This window comes from Astatotilapia calliptera, chromosome 15 (genome assembly GCF_900246225.1).
Source record: "Astatotilapia calliptera chromosome 15, fAstCal1.2, whole genome shotgun sequence".
Classification (NCBI taxonomy): domain Eukaryota; kingdom Metazoa; phylum Chordata; class Actinopteri; order Cichliformes; family Cichlidae; genus Astatotilapia; species Astatotilapia calliptera.
In genome coordinates this window covers 23,746,506-23,774,442 of record NC_039316.1, presented here as the reverse complement: position 1 = coordinate 23,774,442, position 27,937 = coordinate 23,746,506, and the positions used below count along the sequence as shown (strand labels likewise).

The following is a 27,937-nucleotide window of genomic DNA, read 5'->3' as shown; positions in this document are numbered from 1 at the left end:
GTCACTGACGCCAGAGTGGGTTTAGACTTTGCTTTATATGGCAGGTGTGAAACTGTAACAACAAAATACAGTATATATGAGTGACAAATTAAATAATTACTTGAGGAGCTGCGTGACCAAGTGCTAATGCTAACACCAAACAACTGTCTACGAACCATAAATTAAAACAGCATCTAATTAACTGCTATTAATCAACATAAAAGTGCCAAACAATAATGCATACTCACAGGGAATGCCTTTTTATCAGCCTTTCACAGCATAAATCACAGCATAGATCACATTCAGTCGATTGTCTGATTCTTTCTTACACTTCCCCCGTCTGCACACGGACCATGCCTTTCTCTTAAAGGGCCAGTGCACTAACCAAACAAATCAAACATGTACAAATTTGACAACAGTCAGAACATAAACACATAAATTGTTTTGTCCATGAATTTTCAAATGTGCTGCTTTGCAAATGCATAACTGCAATTTGGCATGTAATCAATATGTTTTGCAATCACAAACAGAAAAATTGGTCTTAGTCGTTGAACACTATGTTGATTAATTTTATGGCTTCTCAGAAATACAAAATGCCGGCTCAAATTTGGGTCTTTTAATATGGGAATTTTATCATTTTTAGTTGTCCACAAGTTTTTGATAGATTTCTAAAATATCTTTTTTATTTTTTATGACACATGGTGTAATAATACATTTGAATCTAAGTAGTTGTTTTTTTTATGTACAAAGCTGGCCTGACTGACATTGTAAATGTATAAAGAACTTTGTAATTCGATTTTAACTATATAGCACCAGCTCAAAACAACAACTGCCTCGAGGCACTTTATATTTCTTTGTACATGTAAGTGCTCATCTAAATGCAGCCAAGAACCAGGCAAATTTACTTTAATCTTCAGTTCAGCTGATGTGCTTCCAGTTATGGTCAGTGATTTTTCAGGATAAATGACTTGTAGCTTTATAAGAATATGGTTAACAATGATTAAACTTTCTAAACTGCAGTTTTAATTCTCTGTGATGGGACTAAAATCCTGCCCCAATGAGTTTCCTAGTAGAAGGGGGGAAAGAGACAATTTAAGAGATTTTAAAGACCTTTGGCAGGGCTGTAGGATTATTGCCTAAATGTTTAACATGATTATTTTGATGAGTTGTCATAATTATTCCTTGACTTTTAGTTTACCTCCTGAAATCACCTCACAAACTGAAGTATAATTCATGGATGAAGGACAAGGAAAATAAACAACTTAGTGACTGCTGCATTAACGTTTCCATACAACAGATTATGATCCACTTTGGGGAACAAGGGCCTCGCCTTCTGGTGTGGAAAACATTTGAATTTTGTTGCAGTGTGGTGGTGCAACACTAATCTGGGAAACTGCAGGCCGTGCTACAGAGGAAACAACTGTGATTGGCTGATGTAGGCACGTAGTCGGCAGTGATTTAGGGAGTGCTTGACTTCTTTTTGCATTTTCAATATCGTTATATCAGAATCATTAATTGTGTTAAAAAGTCCCACGCAAGAGGCAATCCGCGCTAACTCGCTAATGGAGATTTGCCGCCTTAATACGGCTGTGATATTAACGTCATTTTAACGAGATTAATGCTGACAGCACTAATATTAACTCAATCCGGTTGTTCAGTGATGACGCGACGAATCCTACTTCCGGGTCTAAAGTAGTCTGCGTTTAATATGGCTTTTGTGTTGTTAACATGTTTAATGTTATGTATTTTCTTCTATTTGATCTCAAAAAGCTCCTAAAACAGTCAGTGATCCCTGTTGACCTCCCTCGGCTTTTATTACCACTAATCATTTATTTAAGCTCAGTCTTTAAAACCTTAGGATGTAACTACAGCCCAGCCTATGCAGCAGTATATGAATGACTAACCTCGTATTGTGGATGGATTATCTCAGTTGTTCTCCTGGCTGAAGTTTGGTCCTTTTACAGCATCCTGCCATGCGATTACATTTGTTCCTGACCACCGAGAACACTCACGTTAACTTTTATCGAGTGGAAAAAAAAGTTAGCTTGTTTATATTATGCTAACATAGCTGTGTCGCTAGCGGTCACCTAGCACATCATTATATACCAGCTAGCCCAACTTAAGTAACCCTACAAACGTCACTGCTGTTTAGTTTTCTGTCTTCATTTATGCTGGAAGTGATAACAGAGCTGTACGTTTTAATTTGTTTCCAAAACCCCGCAGTCAGGACATGCTATATTGTATTTAGATAGAAGCTAGCGAGCTAACTCCCTGCTAACTTCTAACTCCGTTAAATGTCATAAATTCCGTTTTCACTCAATTCTTACACCTGGTAGAGCAGAACGCTGATCATTTTATTAAAGATGAAAGACTTTAGACAGTTTTTCAACTCTCAGTAATGCCATAGTGATCGTTTGATATATGGACCTGCAGCGGAGTTTAGACCCAGACACGGCTAGTGACGTCAGACTGAACAACCGGATAGGCCCACTTTAAGGTTTCCTCAAGTTCATTGAATACTTGTACTTACATCAACCTGATGATTTGAAACTACAGCCATTGTCAATCTGAAGATGGAACAAGAGATTTGACAGAAAATAAAGAAAAGCAGAAAAGGTCTAATTAAAAGAAGTGATCTGTACCAAAATGCCAGAATTTGTTTTGTTACTGATGCTGAGGAGGTTCTCTCAGCTAAACTGAGGCAGAGGTACTGTTTAAATTCCCTTTGCATACTTTACTGATAATCAGAGATGACCAGGTGGAATTTTCAAAAGTGAAGCACTGCAAACACAGAAACCCACCAAAAGAGCAGAAAAGTCAGAGAAAGCTGAGGAGGAAGCAAGAGCACCAGGAATCCATAAGGAACAAGTACGGACCTGGAACTGATCTGTTATCTCGGTCTTCGTATAATAAGACATGTTAAACAGCTCTCAGGTGTCGTGTTCTGCTGTTAGAAGAAAACTACATGCACCATAGTGAGGTTTCCCTGATCTGTGAAGTCGGTAAGTCGTGCAAATTGAGACATTTCCAGGGAAAGAGTGATGATGGCGATAGCTCGGCTTGTGAAATGCGTTTGTTCTCTTTGATGAGTTTTCACAATATTCCAGCGGCGGTGACGACATCTGGCAGTAAAGCAAGAGTCGGCATGTGTCCGAGCTGCTGCCACATCAGAGACCTCAGAGAAATGGAGTACCACCTCCTCTCACTCCGTGAAGAACAGAACCATCAGTCTACTGTTAAACAAAAGGCTTTGTGAATTTTATTAGACACTTTTGAACACCTGCTGACATTAGCAGCCATATCTAAAGTCCACTTTAGGTAGGGCTCTGTGTTTGTTTTTCTTACCTTCAAGTTTTTCAAGTTTATCTTTTCAAACTGAGCTATGAAACAGCAGAGATCTGTTTAAACATGGAGACTCTTTCGTATCAAACTGTTCTTGACCAGGAGACTTTCAGAGTATTTCTCCACAGTCAGCAAGAAATCATTTATAGTTGTGCTCAAAAGTTTTAATATTCATCATGAGCATTTTTATCATTGTAATTTAGGGCTTTAAAGTGTTTACTTAAGCTTTTATTTTTCCAGCCTGGAATACTTGTACAGCATAATGATTTTGTTATACTTCCTTTTTCAATCTCATTACCATATAAAGAGGTAGATGTGAACCATACCCCAACACTGAACAGGTCACTGGTGACCTGATGGAGACTGAAAGATTTCTTGCAGACTGTAGAGAGTTTGTCAGATAAAATCTGAATAAAACATTAATTTACCCTGAGGTTTCCTTGGAAAATTAGCAGTGACTCCTGTCTCTCTGGTAATGCCACGTTCCACTTACACATCATTACTTTACATCATTGCCTTGAACTAACCCTGTGATTTATGGGTAAGTCGCTAATTAGTTGCTAAGGATTTTTCCTTGGAAAAATGACGTTTTCTAGATGCAGATGTGTGCCATTTGTTATAAATATAAGTTTGTTTTTTTTCAATCTGTCAAAATATTACAAATCACAAACAACTGTAAAATTTTGCAAACAGTTCAGTGTTTCTAGCAGAGATGTTGTTTTGCCTGGAACGTCTCCTGTCATGTCCCCTGCTATCAAAAACATGTTTGATGTTAAAAAGAAATTCCTGGGGTAAAAAAACAGCCCAGCTCAGTCTAGTCCAAAAATTAAAAAAACAACAAGAGGGACGTCTTTTATTAGGTTGCACAGATGCCTATCAGTGCCTATACAGTTCAGCAGTTCTCTTCATCTGGATGTAGTGTTTTCCCCTTGATTCAATTTATATATGACCCAATCACAACAACGGTTTTCTCAAAGCATTTTATATTATATGGTAAATGTAAATGAAGTCTTGGATTTGTGTTAGTTTCAGTTCTGCGGTTTTCCCCTCAGAGTTGAAGCCCTCATCCAGTTTATTTCCTGTCTGATTCTCTGGGTGTTTACTCCCCTCATTTCTTGCCCTCGTTAGAGCCTGATTTCTACCTGTTCCTTGTTAAACCTCCCTCCCCGGTGTGCATTTAATCGGTATCTTTTTACTCAGCCTATGGCCATTGTCATCCCTCATTTTCTCTTGCTGACCCACTTTTAATAGAGTCATCCTTTTTTCTAACTTTTACTACCCAAAGAAAAAAGAAACAAACCTGGAAATAAATGCCATTCTGGGGTCTTGGTCTTTGTTATTTTGCCAATTAAGCAGTCTTTCTTTGGAATTTGAGCAGACAAAATCCTTTGAAGCGTGATTGATGAAGAGTGCCAACCTAGAAAACCTAGCACTGTGTAATTGATAGTGGAAGTACTGTAGAACAAAGCAGCAGTGTGGAAGACTGTGTTCTTGTTAGTGCTGACACTAGCAAGGTACGAGTTTTCCCAGAGGCTGAGCACGGTCTTTGTTCTTAAACGTGCTGTGAGCGCACAGCACTCAGATCATTTATTAGCATCACAGCCTCTCCAGTGTATTCGTTTAGATAACAGACAACAGGTTATGTTCAAGGTTTCAATTTAAAGACGACTGGAAACGCCTCATTTCACCAATTCTTTTATTTATAGCATATTTTAAGTGCACTATAAAACATATACCCCCACCCCCCTGGCACAGAATTTACACTCTGATAAACTGTACCTTACAAACAGGTACAGTTACAGCAGTACACACTGTGTCACAGGAATGTCCTTCTATTCATTTGATGATGCAGACATGCATGAATGATTCTAATTTGCTGCCAGGTCTCTCTGACGGTACTGAAACTTCAGCTTTTGGAATACAGAACATATATTAAGAATATCTACAGTGATTTTCACGTTTCTGTGATTAGGTTGTGGGACTGATTTTTTTTTTTTTTTTTTTTGCAGACTATCCCCTAGGAAATAAACACCAGCACAGAAAGCACACAGCCATAAATATGTCTGTTTTATACTCTGTGATAACTAGATTAATGATTTAATGCAGATTTCTTATTTTCAGTATTATATTTCACTGAAAATTTGACTTTCCTACTGATTGTTTTTAGTAATTGTTTCATAGTCAGTGGAGCTTAACTTTTCTGAAACTAAGATTTAAAAAAAATAAAAATCTCAACAGTTTCTCGTGGCTTTCTGGTTTTTACTTTCCTGCTTTGTTCTTTTTCCACCTTCATTAGTTCACCTGCTCCTGATTAAACTTCCTTCCCTGGCATGTATTTAGTTGGTGTCCGTTCCTTCAGTCCTTCTCAGCACTGTTGTTATCAGCCCTGCTGGCTCTCTGAGGTCCTCTGAGTAATGAAATGCTATTTTAACTCCTCCAAAGCTCAACACTCTTTTCAACATGATGGTTTTCTAAAAACATTAGTCTGTTAAACATCAAGAAGACTGCATAAACACACTACAAAACTGAACTGGGGGAAAAAATATTTTAAAGGTGAACCTATAATGAAAATCAGTATTTGCAGTCGTGGGGTCCTGCCCAGTGTTGGACTTTTGACACAGCAGAATGGAAAAACGGATAGTCAAGCTGACTTTATTATCATTTGTACCAGAAATTACAGAACTAAGTGAAGCTGGATTACAGTGACATATTAATTTTTTTTTGTGCACAGTAAAGCACATTTGATTGCGACGTGTGGAAACATATCAGTGTATTTGTACGGAAAACTTCTTCTCATTGAATATTTATTATAAGTCTCTTTTGGACTAATCCAGTAAATCCTGACAAATCAACATAATAAATCTGTCTCACAAATAAATGATGTCAGCGGTTAATTCAACAGTCATTGGATGAAATACAATCTCTTGGTCCTTAATGTGTGTCTGCTTTCATCATTTATGGCTCTGCCTGCTAGAAGTACTACAAATTAAACTACAGAGCATCTCGTGTTTCTCAGCAGACAAACCTCTGACATAACTAAAGCTGTTGACTGGAGAGATACCGGTTTGGTTTCTGAATGGCGGCAGCTGGCTGGACACCTCAAACTGAGGAAACTGTTGTAGCTGCCAGTATTTCCATGAGGTCATCTCTGGCCAGTCAACCTCTCCTGGTTTATGGTCCTGCTAAGAGCTTGAAAAGGCGACAGGAGGATGAGTTTTTATTGCACTTAACAGCAACATAAACTGTTCTTTCCGCATTAACGCTGCGCTCTGAACACAGCAAGGCGTCAAACGGATCTGGATTGAGCGTCCTACGTTTTCACCTCGCATGTTCCAGAAAGTTCAGACTTCTCTGGTGGAAGATGATTGAGACATCAAATACAAAGAGGAGTTATAAACGAAATGGGAAAGGGAAAAAGTGGCATAAATGGGTTTTAAAACAAAATGAGTAATCTGGATGTCCTCATAAATACTTGCCAGAGTTTCTCAAAGTCATTGTCTAGTCAGCCCAAGGTGTCACCAAGTACTACACATCCTTGTGGTTTCCCTGTGAATCAGTCCCACTAAGAACTGTTATATTCTGCCAACACGGCCTTCAAGCTCTCAACTTTAGTGGTTCATCATTTTGACATGCCATTGTGCAGAACCTGCTTTCTGTTAAAGTATCCAAGCTTAAAAAAAAAAAAAAAAAAAAAAAAAAAAGCTCTGACATCACTTAGCAGAATAACCATGTCAGCATTTCCACTACAAACTCAAACGGAAACCCCTGATTCAAAGAACCAGAGAGCCTCCTTAAAAGTTGAAACGAGGTTTATGCAAAGTTGCCTTAATTTTGCAGATTAATATGCGCTGCTAGTGATAACAACAGCTGTCAGTCATCTTCAGCTCTGTTAGATTTATTGCGGTTTAATGCAGTAGAAAGTCCCATTGCCCTCTTTATTTGGGTCACAAAGTGCTTTTTTTGTCAGTTTTTCACTCAACAGGTTTGATATACCTTTATTAGCCCCACAAGGGGGTTGAGGGGAATGTACATGCAGTTCGTCTTTTTTTAAAGTCCCAGAACATGTTTTAAATTCTTCTACCATCAAAGGTTGTTTCTGAGCCTTCTGCGAGGTCCGAGGAGGAATTTCAAAGCTGCCGATAAGCTTAACCGTGGGAGGGAATAAAGGTGTTCCGCCCACTTCATCTGGCTCTAATTAGACTGCAGGAAAGCGCATTTTCTGCAGCACTTGGTTTCCTTTATTTCCAGATACTTTTGTTCTGTGGTCACCATTCTCGGTTTTCTGACTCAACAAGTAAGGAAAGTATGTAAGCTACTGTTTAGTCTGTAAACCTTAGCCATGACTCTCATTTGCCAGAAAACCTCCATACTTTATTTATAGCCCTGCTTTAAAAAAAATTGTCAGTTTTTCTTTTTTATTATGAATTGTTCCAACCTGATTCTCTCAACATTATTCAAGTATGTCAGACTGTTAATAGGAAAATTGTACTTAGTAGTCAGTATAATCTTTTAATGATATAAGTTTGCATATGGTAGAATGCTGCTTATTTGTGTGTAGAAGTATATAGTTGGTGGCATATTGAAAGAATGTCTCATCCTAGGAGGTCTGTAACATTCTAGGGTGTTCACCCCCACATCCTAGGAGCATGAGAGAGGTCGTACCTTGTCTTGTTGTTTTATGGTAGGATTAACGTAGCTATGTCAGTTTTAGTTTAAGTGCTTCTTTACATATAGATGAACTGTTGGATTTTCCAGACCAGCAGGTTAAGGGAAGTCGTTTATGGGGCCACACTCTGACCCCACACACACACACACACACACGTACACGTACGTACGTATGTACGTACGTACACTTCCACATTCCAATGTAAGGAACAAACGCTCACTGAAGTATAAATAAAGACCGGGGCAGTTTCTCAGTGCGAGTCTCTCAGTCTGGAGGCTGCGCTTGCTAGCAAGAAGTTCTGTGTGTTTCTCTTCTCTGAGTCTTTACTGAAGAAGTGTTTTAGAATATATTCCTTAACACAGACACATTTAATCTTATGGAAATACTCTGATGTAGTAGAGGGAGCTTCCAGGATACGTGACATCCATTTGCAAGATCATAATACAGGGAAGTTAGCTGAAGTGTTTGCACATCAGTTCATTCAGACATCACACAGACTGCAGGAGAGTTCACAATTTGGGCCATTCTAATCAGTCATTTGCATATATGAAGCCGTTAAAGCGTGTTAGGCTGGCAAAAGCTGTAATGTTTAAAGACTGTCCACTTGCAAAACGCATATTCAGTAAATTTTATGTGCATATTTACTGCGAAAATGGTGCTTTTGTGACCAACTGATGGCTATGATTTATTTATTCCTTTTAAAAATGTGAAGCAAATGTTGTGAATAATTAACAATAACAGAAAGCATAACTTATTTAGGCTCATCAAAAGTTCAAACTTTATTTATTCTCGGGCGGTCATTCCCTATGGGTTAAAACCTTTTTGAGTTTACAGTCGTAACTACCATCCAGTATCAATCAGATATTTGAGTTTGGCGATGAGCACTAATCAAAAGTTCAGCCAAACGCTGATTGTTGATTGGCTGGCTGTTCTTGTTGCCTTAGCTCTCCATATGAGATTAAGCCATCTCAGCACATACTAGCTCTTTAAACATCCATTCTGATATATCTGTTGAAAAAAACAAGTAATTATAAAAGTAATCACTAACACTTTTTCTATAAAAGCATAATTTGATTAAAAATGCATTTTTCAGTGGCTAATCTGGCTGACAGGAGAAGGAATTTGTTTTTTGTAATCCAGCATTGGTTCTACAACCCTGAGTGCAGACGTGATATTACGTCCAGCAGCCATCATTCATTCTCTCAATAATTTAATAATTTAAACTGTCTTCTTGGGAAGACTATTATAACTGGTAGCTCCAGATGAGTCACACTCGAGTAGAGATGAACTCATCTGAACAGTCAAACACCGATGATGATGTGTTTCCATGGCCCAGAACTGATGTTTACAGCTTATAGATAATTAGTACCTCTCACTCGTATGCTTGGCTATTAAGCTTCATGTTTGTGGCAATGATTCAGGGGGAAAATATCTGAGGAGAAAATAGCAGTGAATAAATCAAGGAAGTGAAGTTAGCTGATTCTCAAACGCTCCTGGCTTCGGGGTTGTAAAAAGAGTGTTCAAAGAAGCTGAAGAGAACAGCGCTTTATGACACTTTCCCCAATTTCCTGATTGCTATATTCTTGTCTGCTTTTCCAAGTTTCCACTCAAAGATGGAGGTCTTTGCCCTGAGGGAGATGAAACAGCTGGATTATTGGCTCCATCCCAGGCTGCTGATTCTGTTTTTTAAAAGCTTTCTGCTGAAACCAGGTCTGAGTCCCTGTTGGAGCTTCAAGTTTGTACAAACAGCAACAGTTAAGCTGCACATGTTCGTCTGGGGCTCATGGACAATTCAAGTAGAGGAGAATTTTGACTAACTAATAAGGGAATTTGTAAATTTGGAACCATTAAGCAGGCTATAGTCTAAACTCCCCAGATTCCCTTCTAATTAGCCCAGAAGGTCATAAATCAAGCCAGGCGCACACAGTTTTCTGGGACGTGCTAATTTCACCAGGTGTAGTGTCTTATGAATGGCCGTAATGTACTAAGACAATGAGTGGAGACAAACTCATCAGAAAGAAATCTAGGCCAACTACTAAGAAACTTGAAGCATTTGCTCTAGGTACAAAGCCTTTTAAGACCTTTACAGTATCCTGAAGTTGGCATTACCCCTTTTGGTAAGCTGTGTCTTAATTTAGTTTTTGTTGTAGTTAGTATAAACACTGCTCTAGAACTTACCCCCAACGTATATCAAAACAGCACTTGATCCAGGTCCTAGAGTTGATCCAAGTCCTTGTCTACTCACTACTGGTACCCTTAAGGTTAATCACATGATCCTTGAGTCAATCCCAATATGGATAATTTTTTAAAAGTCTGCTAGATTTGCCTTCAATTGTCCAACTGGCGCTGTTCCACATGACTGAGATGCCCTTTTAATATTTGATCGAGAGCGTGTAGTTCAATAGCCTGATGGTCAACCTCATTCCACTTTGAGACATTGAAACCAGTGCCTTTGCAGTTCTTGGTGGCATTTTCCAGTCTGGCCTGGCTAGAGAATATTTCACTTATTTACACTTTTGGAGCAGTACTTGTAGTATCAAAAGGCAGCTAATGTCAAAGTCCATGTATAGTCGGCCCAAGTGGTTCTAGCTGCTCTAACAAATCGCCAATCTTCAATTGCTCATCTAGTGCTGTTCCTGATAGCCCATGTGCCCTTCAAGTTAATCTGCCAAATCTCCCAAACTCGTTACCAAGTAACTTAGTAAAAGCAATCCACTTTGCTGTGATGTAAAGCTTAACCCTTTAGTTTAGCTCCTTGGCCTCACAAGTAACTTCACACTCTTTCCTACCCCTTAATTAGTCCAAATGCTCAAGTGAACCTATTAAACCCACTTGCTTTCCAAAAGGTGCAAATTGATCCAAGTAATTGTATTAGCCCAAGTATCAGTGCAGAAACTCCTTTTTTGTTCCTCTTACCTTATGTCTACTTCTGCTAAGTCAAAGAGGCTTTTCCTTAAGTTGGCCCAAGTACCACTAATTATCGTGTCCCATTTGGCATAGGCACTGCTGCTTTATGCCACCACTGTGTATCAAAAGTGCACCAAGGTCACTTAAGTGAATCAAAGCCCTTATCTACTCAGCCCAAGTAATCCTAACCCTTCTACCACATTGTACACTTTTGGTTGTTCAAAATGTTCCTTGAATCAGTCTAAGGACTAACTCTTCTGTTAGATGCTTCGGTTAGAGCATAAACAACTTAGGATAGTAGTTGGTGGCCAAGGTATCCTTCAAGTCAGTCCTGCTTGTTAAGAACTCAACCCAAGTCTGCTTTGGTGTGATCTGAACTTGCTTTATTTTGGCTTCTGTCCTTTAACATGAAATGAACACACCAAAGTGGATTTTCAGTAGTTTTATTGAAAAATGCCTCTTCTGTTTTCAGAAATAAATAAGAAAATAAGGCTGTGGAATTCACAATCTGCAGTTAAAACATGAAGCAGCAAGACCATTTCCATAGTCTTGCATGCAGGTTTTGACCGCATTTGATACGATGACAATGACGATGACAAATATTCTGATTAAAACAAGATGAAATGTAGTGAACATGTACTAAATATACACCACAGACATGCAATTCCACCTTTGGTAAAAATTATCTGTGACAGAATAAAGGAAAACTGATAAATATAAAGATACAAAATGAAAGCGGTGTTTAACTGAACCTCCTAAAAGATGAACTGAATGAGAAAGGTTATACTGAACATACTGGATGAAGTGTGAAAGCAAAACAATAAACATTTCATATGTGATGTCCTGACACTGAACATTTTCCTTCCTGCTGTACTATTGCTAGCCTTGTTACCATGAGTGCACTGTTGAACACTGCTAGTCAATACAAACTCAATGCAAATATGTTACAAGCAAAAAGACAAATGGAAAAGGAAAGCTCACAGGTTTTTGTAGTTTGTTTTTTGTCTATTTTAAAATTGTGCCAGTCACCCCCGAACATCATCAGTCTAAACCCTTCGCCTGACACAAAAAAGAATATTCACATAGATTTTTAGGCACTGAAATGTATTACCCAATAAATTTGAGGTGTCAAACCCCATTTTTATTTATAATTTCATGAACGAACACAGGTTAAGGTGAAGAAAATTAAACGGATAAAGAAAACGCTACTTGTCTTTATGATGTTAGCCTGCTGGTTGTCTATCTTGGTAGTGATCTCTTTTGACGCTGGTTTTGCAACTCGCCGTCCTCCTCGGGGAACTGGACTACTTGGGTGTCAGGTTCAGATGGGTATTGGCCTGCTTGGAGATAGCATTTGGGCCAATTGGCAAAGTAAGTTGGCACATTTTCTCTTGATTTTTCTCAACATGCACAAGAAGAACTGGTTAAAAGTTGTGTTTCTTTCTGATTCCACCTAAACCACTGACACAGCTAGTTAGTAAACAGCAGGGGTGTGGCCAGTATTGGTGGGGGGGTCATAGGTGGCTTGTGTGACACAGAGGGGGAAATGGTTGTCACCAATACAGCTACACAGCAACAAACTGGTTTGAGTTGTTTGTCTTATCATCGTAGTGTAATTTATTCATTCTTTAGAGGGGAGGGCTCAATAGTGAAGGTTTGCCAGTATTTATCTTGGTAAACCAATAAATTTGCAGGCGAAATGAACGTTACTTCAAAAATAGCAGTCTGTATGTAGTCTGCACTACAAAAAACCCTTTGAGACTGTTTTTATCACTTAAACATGGCCCAGGTCACCCAAGGCACCCTTTGGGCACGCCCCTGCTATACATTTCAGTGCATTCATATTCTCCTTTTGTGTTGTTAGAATTTCAGGTGTTAGTCTGATAACCACAAGCATTACCAGCAATCAATTCCATCACATACATTCACAAAATGCAACAAAACTTGAGATCATCAACCACCCGACTAGAAAGAATTTGTGAAAGCTTTGTTAGTATTTTAAACCAGATGTAGTTTGGGTGGGGTTTCCTTGTTGTTGTTGGTTTTTTTTTTTTGGTTTTTTTTGGGGGGGGGACATGAAAACATGAAGTGGTGAATCTAAGCCTGCAGGGTCACACGTGTAGGACGGACCAGCATGACCCCGAGCAGTTTAAAATGGCTACAAGCACATGGGTGGGAAGACTTAAAATAAAATAAAAAAACAACCACCAAAAAACAATAAAAATAAAACGTTCTGTTGGCGTTTGAGCAAGCAGCAGGTTTGTTTTGCAAGGCACAAGCTTTAAAACTACAGATGTTAAGACTAAATTTAGTGGACTTGATTCAAATATCATTTACAAGGCACAAATTAGTTTATTTACATGTCACATGGAGAGAAATGCTGTTAACAGAGTTGCTGCTGCTGCTGTGGGTGGTGATGCTGAGGTGGCTGCACTGGTTTCTCTGGTACAAGTCCACCTTTGTTAGTATTTGTTTTGGCTTGTCGGTGGTGTTGTTTGCTGCATGCTCCTCTACTGAACAAGGCTTCTTTGTTTGGTCTTTGGCTTCAAGATGCAAACAGGCCACTAAAGAGGTCGGTGCCATCACCGCTGCTGCTGGTGTTTTGCTCTACTGTCTGTGAGTCGTTAGTACTCGTTCCCTCTTTGTTGTTGTGATGTTTTCAGCACAGTTTGTTAATTGTTTCCTTTGGTGGTTATCCCTTTAAACAGCTTTAGAGCATATGAGTGATTCAGTTACAGGACTTTTTTATTTTGTGTTTTCAGATGGTCAGTGAAAGCAGCACAGGCGGTATAAAAAGTCTACTATGGTGAACCTGAAACGGGCCAAAGAGGATGGAAGGTGTCAGTCAGGTCAGCAGAAGACAGCAAATCAATAACCTCTATGTGCTTATTAGTTGACTACAAGTTTCACACATGCACTAATCCCCCCACAACAGAGTGCTCAGACATTTTGGGAAGTGCATTTTCTCCCTTTTTATAAACCAGAGTCAGGGAGTATTGGCCCAGCTTAGAATAAAGACTGGAAGCAGATTTAAGCTGTTGAGGTGGTTTGAAGTAATTGCTTCACATCAAGCTCAGTCTTCTGTTTCCAGACTACTAGATGTCCTTTTCCCCAACGATACTTCTCAGCTCATCTTGAGGACTCCCGAGGAATTCCCAGGCCAGGTGAGAGATAGAATCTCTCCAACGGGCTCTAGTCTACTCCAGGGTTTCTGCCCAGTTGAATGTGCCCAGGAGGCATCTTTAGCATCTTTAACTGGCTCCTTTTGACACAAAGGGGCAGCTCAGACTCCCTCTTTTGGAGGAAACTTATTTCAACCTATTTTTTTCTATTGCTTTTATAAATTACTTTCTATCTTATACCTTTTTTGCTGTTTTAATCTACAGAGATTTCTGAGTTATCGCAAAGCATGCATTGGCTTTGCAGGTATCATTTTATACCATGCCCTGTCAGAATCCATCAGCCTAACCCTTGAGTTTCTGTTTTCAGTGTTATTCTAAAGTCATCACATCCCAGACTCATGAACAGGAAAGTGCATCTCCCAAAATGTTGGCGTGTTCTTTTACTGTTGCATTTAATCCCAGATTGCCAAACAGAACTAATGTCTCTGATCACAGACAGGATGCTTTACATACCTATGTATCCCTGCCCATTGTAAGGAATACCGACACACTGAGAGGAATCGCAGTATCCAGGAGGTCCAGGAGGCCCACGGACTCCGGCGTATCCTGGACGTCCAGGAGGTCCGCGAGATCCAGCAGGGCCTGAAGGGCCTGGGGGTCCGGTCCTGCTCTCTCCTGATGGACCTGATGTGTTTAATTTAAAAAAAAATAAAAAAATAAAAAGGTTATCATGATCAGTAGCATTTCAAAGAGGGAGGAAATGGACAACACACCCATGTGTGTTCAACTGTCAGTGTTACCAGACTGCAATCACAGCAGGCTGAAGTTTATGGAATCATATTTATTTCATCATATGTGCGAGAGCAAAAAACATAATACCAGCAAATAATTCAGTTTCACTTGCGGAATTAAATTCCTCGTGCGTAAATTCAGCAACGCGCAGCCGCGCACACGCGTGTGTCAGCTTTACACACGCTGCTACAGTTTCACGCTGTCACTGGTAGCTCTGCACTCTGAGAGAAATCCTGCTCATTTGACTGTCTGGAGGAGGAGCCCAAATAAGGACAGGGTCCTAATGTAATTGGACACTTCAGGTTACTGCATTAAACTCAGTTACACTGTGGCAGTGACAGAAACGCTATTTTAAACTGCATTTGATCTGAAAAATAAAGTTTTCTGAAGTAATTATTAACAGTTATTTAGGCAAGTTCTGAAGCCTCTGCACAGAGCAGACTCTTGCATGCACGAAGGCTTCTTTGTGCATGTGAAATGAAATTTGCTTTGCCTTGTTATGATATAAATATAATTCCATAATAGCCAATCGCCACATGACTTTTGACATGAGGTGGAATAGAGTTATCTAACTCAGCTTCACACGCTCCCATCCTGCATGGATAATAGGTTACAGTTACAGCTCTGCGACAGTCCTGATTAGGCCACAAGCCAGAATGATAACCAAGGATAACGGTCTCTAAATAAGAACTGTTGCTGGACGCCAATAATTAACGTGGTACAGACCAAGAACAGCCTTACATATAAGATAACTGGGGTCATAGCTAGGTTGGGGATATATGATGGTTGGAGTGATTTTTAAGGTGATTTTTAGCTTATTTCATCAATACATGGAATGAATTTTATCCTGACGTTCAGATTATTTGCACTCTTCCTCGCTATACTTCCATGACATGGCTTTAGACACAAATGTGCGTGTAGTCACAAATTTGTGCTTGAACTGCTTCCCTTTTAGAAATAAATGTCCATCATCTCAAAACGATACCAAAACAGGAGCAGGTCTATCATCTTTTCCCCCCTCTGGGTCTGTTTATTAATAAAAAAAAAAAACTGCATTGAGGGGATTCACTTCAACTTCATCTGCAGCCCCCACCCCAGTGGTGCAGATATTGGAGATCATACAGGGGGTTAATGGGATATCTTCAAATGGTCACCAAACCCTACATTCAAACTACATGGATAAATCACATCAGCATAATGCAGCATGGACAAAGGTGGTAGCAACATGTCTTTTATTTTTATAAACTTTGCCTCAAAGGAAGGGCGGGACTGATTCTCCAGTAAAAGCAACGTTTATAAAAATAAAAAGATGAAACTGTTCAAATGGTACAGATCAAAGGCCGGCTGCGTTTTCATTTTCTCAGATGTGAACACTTTCATGAAGTGCGTTTTGCTTTGAGCCAGCGTGTTTCTGAGAGTCAGAATTTTTAAAAGCCTTCCATGTGCTTTTATACCATTAGAACTAATAAAAACTACAGTTACACTCTTGTATTTGATGTAAACAGAGATGAGAACATTTTATGATATTGTTGTTAGACCACTGCGACTCAACGCAGCTGGAAACAAAATTAATTGAAAAGGTGTCGAGCTGCTGCTGACTGTCCCGGGCATGGAATGAAATGATGTAAACTATGATGGGGAAAAAGAAGTAGGATGTGCTGATCCTCCCCTCCCCTCTGAATTTTGTCTAGACTTGGACAGAAAAAGATTGGAAAGTTTCCTGCCCGACTGTCTCCTCGCCGTCCTCGGCATGTCCTCCAGGCTGACTCACTGCTCTCCTCTCCCTCCTCGACTCTAACTGCTTCTGTCTGACAGCTGGGACCGTCACAAAGCGGCAGGGTTGCAGTCGCGGAGGATGGAGTGCGATTACATAAGCAGTTGCTGGTGAAATTGCTTTTTTCAGGACCAAAGTTTGTGTTTTTCTTTAACAATGCTGCACCACCACCTGGCTAAATCACTACTTTAAAGCGCAACTAAGCGCAGTTTTAAGGAGCAAGAAGACATGGTTAACTGAGACAAATTCAAACCTCTCAGTGAAATATACTCATAGGAGATGGGACGGGGGGTATCTTGCTGTCAAATATGTGTCAACATGTCACAACACTGGTGCCAGAGACTAACAGGAATGGCAGCAAACAAAGCTTTCAGCATTTGAATCAGCCGACATCTTTGAGTGGGTGGGGGGGGGGTGTGAATAAGGTGAGACACTCAATAAGATGAGTGACAAAGGCAGGTAAAAATCAAGGTTTACATCATCAAGGTAGATCGTTATATGCAAAGGCTCCATTTCCATCATCTTGGCTCAAACATTGAGTGTGTTTGGGTTTTTAGTGGCAAATGTGACGAGACAATAGTTCTGTTTTGCTGAAACATAAATTATTTATCTTTTTTAAGCCTTACAAATCTGTAGGGGCAGTTCAGATGATGGTTTCATCAACGATGATAAATTATGGACTTAGGAATCAGCTTTGCCTGTTAACTTTAGCTGTCAGCGATCTCACCAACATTTTAAGTATTTTTGGTGTCTTGCTAAAGAATGTGTACCTGGAGGTCCCCTCGGTCCTTTCGCTCCAACTACTGAAGTTCCTCGATCGCCTTTCTCTCCTGGGGGACCTGAAGGGGGGGAAAGTCAAGTATCATTAGGCTGGGAGCTCGGAGGTCTCAATCCTGTAAGTTGCAGAATAAAATAAGACATTTTTTCTGTCTCCCCTTACATAAGAGCTCCTACTTAAAAGCTCCTCCCTGTGGTAGAACTTGGCTTTGGAACATTTTTTTTGCCTCTTCTGAAATATGTTTCCTGAATTTTTGTTACATAAAGTGAGACAGGAAAGTGAGACTTCAGAAAGGGGTCCTTAATGAGCAGAAGGTGAGGGTGCAATGCAAATACATTTAATTTCTGATTCTGCCCGGCAACATCTTCAGTAGTTATTCTGTTTTCTTTAATAAGACTGAACACAGGGATGAATGCACTAGCAGCCATGTTCATGATCATTTAGATCGGAGTTTTCTAAGTTTTGTTGACCGAGTGCCAGTGCCAGTAGTTTATCTGGATAAATGAAACATGCAGTGTGCATTGGCCAATCTCCCTAGATTACAATTTGCTGTTTGTGGATCAAAAAATCTCGTCAAATGAGAATTTAAAAAAAAGATGTAAAAAAGTGTCTCTGGGTTAATAGAAGTACTTTTTTCACTGCAGTATTTTTACATTTTGGCATCAGCAGCTTTATTTGATTCGATCTGGACTGAAATTCAGATTAACGATGATGCCAGGCCTTTCTAACATTCTGTGATGGTTTGGTGCGTCTTAGGTAAACGTTCTGCAGAGTAAATAATCACTTTGCTGCCTTCTGTGCTCCCATTTTAGAAATCATTTGACTTCATGTTTATTTTTCTAACTCCATTTGTTCATGATGTCAGCCTCTCCTGCCGTGCAGCAACTTCTCAGGGGTGGCTCGTACCTCTCTCTCCCTGCTGGCCGGGCAATCCGGAACTTCCGGGGAATCCGTTCCTTCCTGTGGCGCCCGGCTCTCCACGGGGTCCCTGATTGCCAGGAGGTCCAGGAGGGCCCGGAGGGCCTGGGTTATTGTTGCGGTACATGTTGCTGGGGATTTGATTCAATAACGAGTTGACCCGAGTCATTTGTTCTGCAACAGCAGGGTGAAGAGAAAGCAAGAACATTACAAACCACATCGTGAAAGCCAAGAGGCAGAGATTTCTAAATCCATGTCAGGAGGGGGAAAATGTGTTCTACGTACCTTGGACTAACTGTCCGCAAACCTGTCTGGCAATGGATCGCATCATGTTCTGAGGAGCAAAGTCACCCTGGGTGCAGACAGGCAGGATTTAAAATTGGAAAACAGTGAAGAAAGGAATAGAATAGTTCTTTATTGTCATTGTGCACAGACTTTATATGAGTCAGAAAATGTTTCTCTGAAACTTTTCATTGAAACGTGGCTCAATCAGGATTTTCGTGACCACCTGCTGCTTTTGCACTAAGGAGCATTTGCAACAGCTATAATGACCCCCACCTTTATCTCAAAGGTTGAGGCTATAGAGACCAAACAGCAGTCTAGCAGGGGAAGAGCTGTCAAAAGTCCAAAGTCCTGGTCAAAAGGTTTGCAGAGTTGGGAGCTCTAACAGAAGCTGGCTACTCGTTTTTCTCCAGGTGGTTCAGTGAATTCGTCCCACATGAAGCTTTGGATTGTCCATGCCAAGTTCTAGTTTAACATCCTAGGAGAACCTATTGCACAAACAAACTCAACAGTGGTGCGATGCAAATGGGTCCTCCATTATGGAGAATATGGGGTGCACTAATATGAATATCTCCATTCGTTCCCTGCTACTTCGCTCTTCAAAAAAATTGAAATTCAAGTTGAAGGTCGGCAAACTGAAGCGGATCCAACATGCACTACAGATGGTGCTTGACGTCCTGACAGAACAGGACTTCCAGGAAGTGTTCCCAGTGTTGGAAGCACGGCAGCTCTGGACAAGATTACTACTTCGAGGATGGCATCCAATTTCTGTGTGTATATTTTTGGTTTCTGTTGAATGTTCTCCCTTAGACGCCTCAGAGCATTTCAACACCTCAGCACTGATGCAATCCAATGAATGTCCAAAAAGACTAGATTCCTCGTCTCTCTCTGAACCTGAAGTTAAAATTGTCTATGTTGAAATCGGGCTTCAGACTAAAATTTAGAATGGCAGCCGCACTGGATGCCAGATGAACATGCACATGAAGACAATCCAGGAGCAGACACATTTAAAATGGTACGGTTTCTTTCATGGACTTTTTGGTCACACGTTGTACATCAGGAAAATACTCCAAACAACTCGTAATGCTAAGTGATAAGTTCCCAGCATTTCCTACTGTTTGCCCCATTTGTCATTTCTCAAGTCACTTATATGTAAATGTATTATTAGAAATTTCCTGAAACGTGAAACTGCACAGGGAATCTAGCCTCTTGTTTTCATCAGCTTGTTGTTGACATGTTGTAGGATATTTTTAATATCATCACTTGTGGACAAAAAACATTTGATGTAGGTTTACTCACTCTCTCTCCCTTGTCTCCCTTTGGACCATTGGGACCCTAGAACCAGAGAAATAAAACTGTTAAGAACTATTCAGGCCCAACGTGCTGCTCAATTAACACACAACCCTGCCAGCAAACTTACAGGAGGACCAGAGTCTCCAGGATTTCCTGGTTTTCCTGTGGTACCTGGTACTCCAGGAGATCCTGGAGGTCCCTGCAAGGAAAAAGAGAAGGGTAAGAAAAATATCGATGAGTGGGAAAGAGGACAAAGATGACTCTTGGGAAATATGCCTGCAAAGGTAGTAGAAAGCTCTTTGGAAAGGCAATTAAATGCCTCAATTGTTCACGTGGTTTGCAGCTCTGAGGTGTGCATGTGTCAAACCATTAGAAGTCTTACCATGGGCCCTGGGGCTCCTCTAGGTCCAGCTGGGCCTTCCTTTCCTTGAGGGCCCTGGAAATATAAGATATTGACTAAAACCCTAAAGCCATACAGTTCATGTTTAAAGAATTCAGACCGCATGGATGCCATTAAAAACAGCCTGGCTATACTCACCCTCACTCCGGCGGGTCCCATTGGGCCAACAGGACCAGGAGGACCACGAGAACCCTGCAAACATGAGAAGACCCCTCAGAAAAAAGTATTTTATGCTCATCATCTGTAACAGAAAGTCCACCTTTCCTCTGATTGACCAACTCGAGCTGGTTTGTTTCAGCGTCGTGCCGGACAGTAAACGTCTTTTTCTTTTTCTTTTTTCCCCCCGTGCTCATTTGCTCAGAAACTCTGCTCACTATTTTTATTGTCTCTGGTCTTTGATGCCTTGGCATAAGATTTACAAGGAACATAACATATTCCAGAACCGTTTTATTGGCCATTATAAACCAGGACCGCATGGTCTGTAACTCATTAAATGCATGTTGCTATAGCATCTGCTCCAACATGGTCACCTGCAGCCTCGTTGCTCCAATACGGTCCACGTGGAGTTTGTTTTACTGGCATAAAGAGCTGATTAATCAGTCTTACTCATGAGTCTGAAGCTCTGCATGAACACTGCGGGTGAAGGGTTGAAGGTTTAATTCCCAATTGTGCATGCTGTTCCAGTGCAACAACACTTTGAGCAGGGCAGTAAATTGTTCCAGTCCTTTAACTAGTTGAGCTGACTGGAAGAAATAAATTATTGAATAAAGGATTTGAAGTAGGTAGCACTAATTACTGTTGTTTTTCCATCTAATTCATTGTCTTTTTGGAAATTCTACTTACAAACACTGAATTAGTTGAAATAAAATAAGTAAGCAAGGGCTTTTAAATAAAGTCGTCATCAACTCTGACACACACACACAGAAAACATACCATACGTGTTGCACACTTTTTTAAAGAAATATGGATGTTAAATGTGAACATGGTGGCAAAACGTTGCCTACTGTTACCAAGTTTTTGAAGGTGACCCAGAGTTTATTAAAACTCTCAGATGAGTTTTCAGTGACAAACCTAACAAATGTTTACCAGAAATTATCTAAAAAAAAAAAAAAGACACTTTAATCTGTTATTTCAAGGCCTTCCAAGTTCAACCTTGGACATGAAGCTCTGATTTCCAACCAAGAGCAGCAACTGTGAATTTTTGACATGATTTCATTCCCAACACTTGTCACATCCCAACACTTGCTCAAGACCCATTGGCACTGCATTTAAATGTTCCTGGTACCATTCAGCCTCCTCTATCAAAATTTACAGTTAGGCCCATTCGCAACACTTAATCATAACCTTTTTGTGAGTAAAAATAAAGCAGTGTCCAGCTGTTTCATAACCCTGTAAATTCATCCCCTTCCTTTCTACACAAGTTGGTTGCATGTTCACACAAGACCAACTGCTTCTGGTGCTCAACATTACATCAAAGCACCAACACTAAGGAACATCTTATCTCAGAATACCGTAGTAACGGCTTTGATAAAACGGTAGATTTCGGTGTTTTGGCAAAGCGGTCATTTTTTTAAAACTTGGATTGGATCGATTCTTCACCACTCTACCCAGGTTTGGATTCAGTTCTTATTAAACACAAGAAAAGACCTGTGCAGGTACACGTAGTCCCTGTGATCACAAAGCTCAAACATCAGTTTAATACTGGCTTCATTTTTAGTCTTGGATCTGTATGATGTCAAAGAATATGGTAATCTCACAGAAGCACCAACCAACCTTTTGTTTATGAGGGGTAGCCAATCAGATGTGCGTAATGGAGATGCGTTGATGATTGGTTTCAGACAGAGGATGATCCGAGTAGCTGCATTGAGGCCCAATATAAGCTAAATATGGATTATTCTGAACTTGTGAATCATGTAAAGCTACTCTGGTAGGTCCAAGGATGAAAATAATGACTATAAGGGCGGGGAAACATAATAGGTCCACTTTATTTGATTTACAACACTGTTTTGAACGAAGCAACTAACAATTTTCCACCAGGTTTGTGCAGCCAAATCTCAATAGACCAAAAATAAATAAATCTGATGGTAATAATTTCCACATTGACAATTTGATGAGATTATCTTACTCCAATTTCAAGACAAGTAGAGAAAAACATTTTTGTTTTGTTTTTTCTGTGTGTGCGTCTTTAAATTTTGGGGGTTCCAGTAGATAAGAAAACATAACGGATTACAGGGAATTTCAGAGCGGCTGACCCAAGGAGGTGACCATGCTACAAACTATTCACTATATGCCTATCATTTAGGGTAACTTTTTATCTAACTGTTCAGTGGGGGAAGAATATGTTTGTGATTAAGTCAGAAGGCAAGCATGGACGGATGGAGAGCCAAACATCCGTTCCAAGCTGCTGATTTCCTTGTTTTCTTTCAATCAGACTATAAACAAACTTTTGGTTTCCCCGAATTTCTACAACAGAGGAAGAGAGCATAAAGTTACCATGAAATAAACCACAATTATTCTTTAAATGATTGCTCCACTTTGTCTGAACCTTTATTTTTCCTGATATCTATTGGAAATAATTTGTCAACCATTGATTATCGTACAACTTTTTGCACGTTTTAGCTGTTAGCAGAACCTGCACTCAATTGGTTGATCACGCCTTTTCTGCAGCTCTGCTTCAAAAATGTTTTTGTGCAGTTTGACATGGAACCTTTAAGGTTGGAAGCTGCACTCTGTTTAAATTCTTCTGAAGTCTTTTAAAGGTCGAGCTTGAAGCTATAAACAAACACCATTCCACATTTAAGCCAGGAACACCTGAGCAGGTCAACCAAACTGAGGCCGAAGATGGCCTGGAGAAAACCGATTATAGGTTTTAGGCATTTCAGGGGCCTACCTGCTTATGGCTTCATCTTAACACAAGCACACCTTTGACCTCTGGTCAGTATCACCTTTCTTTACCTTCTGTCTGTTTGGCCTGGATTCTTCTTTTCAATTCAGCCTACACGAGAGATGCTTCCTTCCAGGAAGAAATGAAAGCACCATCTGATATCTGTAACTTAATATTTCACACAGACTGCTTTCACTTTCATGCCAACGAAGTTAAGGTGTCACGTCTGTCTTTAGGCAGCTCATGCGTTCCCAGATAAAACAGTTTTCAGTGAGAGGAGGATGTAGTGGCTGACCGCGGGTCGACACTTATCCAGCACTGTTAATCAAGGCGACTTGTTCTTGGCTCGAATGTGCGCAGAAACGTAATTTAAAAGTAATATTCAGAAACCTGCAGTGGAGGCACGGTTGGCCTCTTCTCTCTCTGAATTCTCCCCAGCTGGAAAAGCATCTGCGTGCAGCCAATGTGGCCGCGTGCCAGACCAGTAGTCAAAATGTGAATTATCCCCAGTTTCCTGCTTTCAAACACAAACTGAGCTGCACTTACTTTCTGCCCAGGTAAGCCTGAATCACCGGGGTCTCCCTTTGGTCCAGGACGGCCCTGAAAACAGAAAGCAACATCATTAATGAATGAAGACGGTGACTCGGAGGGACAGAACAATTAGAAATGGATCTGTGACTGATGTAGATGATAGCAATATTAACCAGATTAAGACTTGCTAAATAAATCAAAACTCAAATTTTATTTAATGATCCATGTCAGGTTTAGTCTATAAAACGTACATATAGCCAATATAACAATTGTTGGACTAGTTAATATCGTGGTGCTGCATTTTTGGGCCAACATAATGATTGTTTCTGGAACTAGAATTGACCATACTTAGAATAAACTCAAGCACATATGCCAAATGTGCTTTCCACAAATTCCACCCTGTACAGATGTTACAAGGAGCAAACCATGCTTAAAGACCAAAACCATTTTCATTGGCTATAAACTTACTCTAATGTCCTCCCCAGCGGACATTAGAGGAACTGCATTTTTTGGCACATCTGGAAACTCAGGAGTGAAATATAAATATTTAAACTACATTATGATTTATAGTTGCACAAGAGTTTTGAAGTTTGAAGGTAATGTAAAAAAAAAAAAAAGCATTAGCTGTATCTCCCAGCATCTGAAATCAAACCTACAGCCTCAATCGAGTGGATGTTTTAATCCATAAAACCTGTTTAATCCACTGTAACCTTTAACAATATCGTTAGATTAATTGAGTACTAAGCAGCAGAAACTGTCCAGTACTTTCCACAAACCTCTATTTCGTGGGACCTTTCTGGAAAGTGATCTCAGTTTAATCTGGGTACATCTAATCTCTGAGACGGAAATCCAAGCTGCGATTTATTAACATTCAGTGATACTGACGTTCGGGGGCTTCTTGGTATCGCTTCTTTCCCTCACACATGAAAGAATGTGAGTCCTTGCCACAGATACTCCCCGGCTTGTAAATTCTCTTTATAATAAATCACCAAGTAATCCCCCCCACTCTGCTCTGTGTGTGTGTTGATGTCAGGTGTGTTTACAGACTTACAGCTTCTCCTGGAATCGACAGCCCGCTCGGTCCTTGAGGGCCGGGCAGACCCATGGGCCCAGGTGGTCCAATTTCTCCCCGCGGGCCCAACGGTCCCTGCAAAATACAGACAAGAGAAATATTTAAACATGGGAGGAATTTATTGTTGATATCTCTTGTCCCAGTTGAAGTGTACTACTGTTGAAATATTTGGAAAAGGCCGGCAGGAGACAAGGAATGCTAATAGAACTGAGCCTTCATATCAAGGACAAGGAGAGCACAAACACTCAATCAGTAAGTGGAATCAGATGTGCTTCTCAAAGCTCTTGCACTTGTACCATCTTTTATTTTCTTCAGCTTGCAAGAAAATGTGAAGCAGCAAGTGATGAAGGGAAATGCGATAGAGAATTTTTTTTTCCCCAGGAACTTACAGCAGAACCGGGCTCTCCTCTTTCACCTCGGGGACCTTTGCTGCCGGGGGCACCCTGAAAAAAAAAGATTTTCTAGTTAACACAACAAAGATAAGAAGGACACAAGAGATGCTCGAGGGGGAAATTAGTCTGAACATGCCACAAGGGAGCCAGTCTGGAAGAAAAGCCTGAGGACAAATGTGAAGCAGAGTAAGGCCTTACATGAATGCAGTCACGACCCACAGACACTAGCCCCTAACAGCCTGTGTGGGAGAACTGCTTCCTCCCGAAGGACAAGAGATAGTTGGAGTTATTCAGCAGTTAACACAGTGATTCAGAAAGCACAAAGCTCACTTATAAAAGCTGCAGGCGGCAGGAGAGCCCAGTCCCTCTCACCTGATCAGCTTTTACAACACTGCGTGAAGCTGGATTATTTTTTTCATCAAAGCTGAAATATTTTTAACTTGCAGAGTCTTTGCACTGTCTATGTACGCGTTTTGCATGCTCTAATGAGCGTTTGATTTCTAATTTTAGTATATTTTTAATTACATTTCATTTCAGTTAGTTCCCGGGGAGAATTTTCTGATGTCTGTTTAGTTTTTTTGTTTTCATTAATTACAATGTTGATTTTAGCCTTTTTAATTATCATTGTGGAGGAGGGCTTAAGTCAGAGGTAAGATTTAGAAAAATCTGGGCAGGATACAATTTTAAAAAACTTTTTGTGAAAGCAGTCAACTCAGTCTTGCAGACATCCAGGCTCTCAAAAAAAAGTCCAATTTCCTTTATATTTGTATTTTATCTTAATTTTCCAAGTTCTCAAACTCTTTTAATTACTTTCATGTTTTTTTCTCAGAAGTCTAGTCTTTATTTTAGCTAAAGATAATAACAATAACCTTGGCCTGAATGCACAGTAAGCAATCATTAATGCTGTTGAAAGGGGGCATTTTAATCCAAACAATGAGCGTTGCCTTTTGAGAACCAATTCTGCTTTTCTTTATTTTCTGTCATTTTCAGACCTTTCATTTACGAGGGGCAGCCAGTCAGAAGAAAGTCGACTTGAAGGGAGAGGAGGCCCAGGATGCGATAAAGAAGGATTATTATTGAACTGTGAGTCATGCAAAGCTATTCTAATACCATCCAAGAATAAAAAATATATGGTTAAGAATTATTCTTTTCCACATCTCTTGTTTAATTCAATTCAATCAATCAATTCAATCTTTTTTCTCCTACATTACCCAACATGCATTGACAGCTCATTGAGGGTTCAGGTGGGGCTGTGTGTGTGTGTTTGTTTGGTGATAGGAAACCATGTAAAACAGTATGTTTTTATTTTCATCTGAATCATGTTTAAATGTCAACGACAACTAATCTTTTGCAGATATGTAAATATTTCGTGACTTTGCAGATGAATGCACGAAGAACATTTCCTCCTGAGGTTCATTTAAAAACACCCAAAAAAAAAAAAAAAAGCCCCACACACATCTTGGCAGCTTTATGTTTATTTTCATGGTTTTTTCTGTTACTAATTAGCTTTATATAAACAAACTAGTTTCAGATTTCGTATTCAACGTTGATGTAAATGATGAATTTCCAGCCTTGTATAGTTTTAGCAGCATTTTCAGACCCTGCAGAAAAGCATTCTGTTTCAAGCCCTCAGTCCATTTATCGGGTGATTTAACGATGAGTATGTTCATCTTTTTTAAAGTGAAATCTATTTAAACTAAAAAGTATCTTCCCTGAGAAAAGTAATGCAGGGCTTGTATTCTGTAATGAAACACGTTTCCACAGTGGTTGTGCTACCATGTAACGCATAAGTCAAAGCTCTGGCTTTCCTGGTTATTTATGGCCACTTATGCGCTGTATGTTGTACGAGGGAGAATACCGCGTCCTGAAGCACATTAACCACAGGAAGCCTCTTTGCAATGCCTCATAAAATCTTTTAAGAGAGTGGAGAAAGTAAACTGTGGTGCTTGTCTGACAGCTGATGGATGAACCTACAGCAGCCGCCTCCTCCCTCTGACTGCTTGTACGTGAGGATAACAGCTGACGTTTCTCTATACATTCCTTTTTATTGCAGTACTCCCCACTTCCCTGCGCAGTCTGCAACTTTCATGAGTCTGAAACTGTAAAGGCCTCATACCATTCAGCATGAATATCAGTGAGTTCTGCTGAGATAAGGTGGTCCTGAGTCTGTAAAAAGCTGCCCTGAGTGAAAATTGTTTGAAGCAGTAAATGATAAATTTAAAAAAAATGTGCTTGAAATGTAATTTAAAAGTTAATTTAAATTAGAAACTGAGCACTGCTTTTACCATCATCATGTCAGCGTTAGAGGCTAACTGGGTGTAGCAAACCACCTTTAAGGATTTTATACGTGTAGCCATTTGTGAGTGTTTTTGCTAACTTCAGCAGATGTCTCTAAATGTGTCTCTTTGCTCACATTATCCTCACAAATCCCTAAAGATTTCACAATAAAAGCATTATCTCTACTATATCTACCAAGCCACTTGATGCTGCCTTGCCCTCCTGACAGCTCTTTCCTCATCCTGCTATCCACCAAAGCTGATTGGACCACAGGACTGGGGCAGTGGTCCAATCAAACTGGAGCCCCAGAAACAGTACCTGCTTTTGAATGACCTTCCAATTCCTCCAGGCCCTGAGTTTCACAATCAGGGAGCTGACAAGTTATCGGCTGTCTGGTTCTTCATTTATAACTGATTGCACCGTAGAGACCTCACATGGCTCAGAGCTGCTGTTCCTATCTCTGATTTCTGTTTTCGTTAGGCAAGAAAGCTCAGGATTTAACTCTGGCCATCAAGATCAGTGTAGGAC

General features: G+C 40.1%; 1 protein-coding gene across 4 annotated transcripts in view; it reads right to left on the bottom strand.

Moving 5' to 3' along the window:
- Window positions 1-11,321: 11,321 nt before the first annotated feature.
- col12a1b (collagen, type XII, alpha 1b) overlaps window positions 11,322-27,937 on the bottom strand; it is a 150,111-nt gene continuing 133,495 nt past the window's right edge. For 3 of the 4 annotated variants that reach the window (XM_026194793.1, XM_026194795.1, XM_026194797.1), the window contains 12 exons: window positions 25,130-25,183; window positions 24,720-24,815; window positions 23,684-23,737; window positions 20,392-20,445; window positions 20,236-20,289; window positions 19,981-20,052; window positions 19,860-19,895; window positions 18,564-18,630; window positions 18,267-18,452; window positions 17,353-17,421; window positions 14,530-14,700; window positions 11,322-12,234 (listed from right to left, as the gene is read on the bottom strand). In XM_026194793.1, the coding sequence (XP_026050578.1) occupies window positions 12,134-12,234; window positions 14,530-14,700; window positions 17,353-17,421; window positions 18,267-18,452; window positions 18,564-18,630; window positions 19,860-19,895; window positions 19,981-20,052; window positions 20,236-20,289; window positions 20,392-20,445; window positions 23,684-23,737; window positions 24,720-24,815; window positions 25,130-25,183 (1,014 nt within the window). In that variant the 3' untranslated portion in view covers window positions 11,322-12,133. Of the gene's footprint in view, window positions 12,235-12,935; window positions 13,707-14,529; window positions 14,701-17,352; window positions 17,422-18,266; window positions 18,453-18,563; window positions 18,631-19,859; window positions 19,896-19,980; window positions 20,053-20,235; window positions 20,290-20,391; window positions 20,446-23,683; window positions 23,738-24,719; window positions 24,816-25,129; window positions 25,184-27,937 lie in introns of those variants that run through there. The other variant, XM_026194796.1, reaches the window with a different exon arrangement.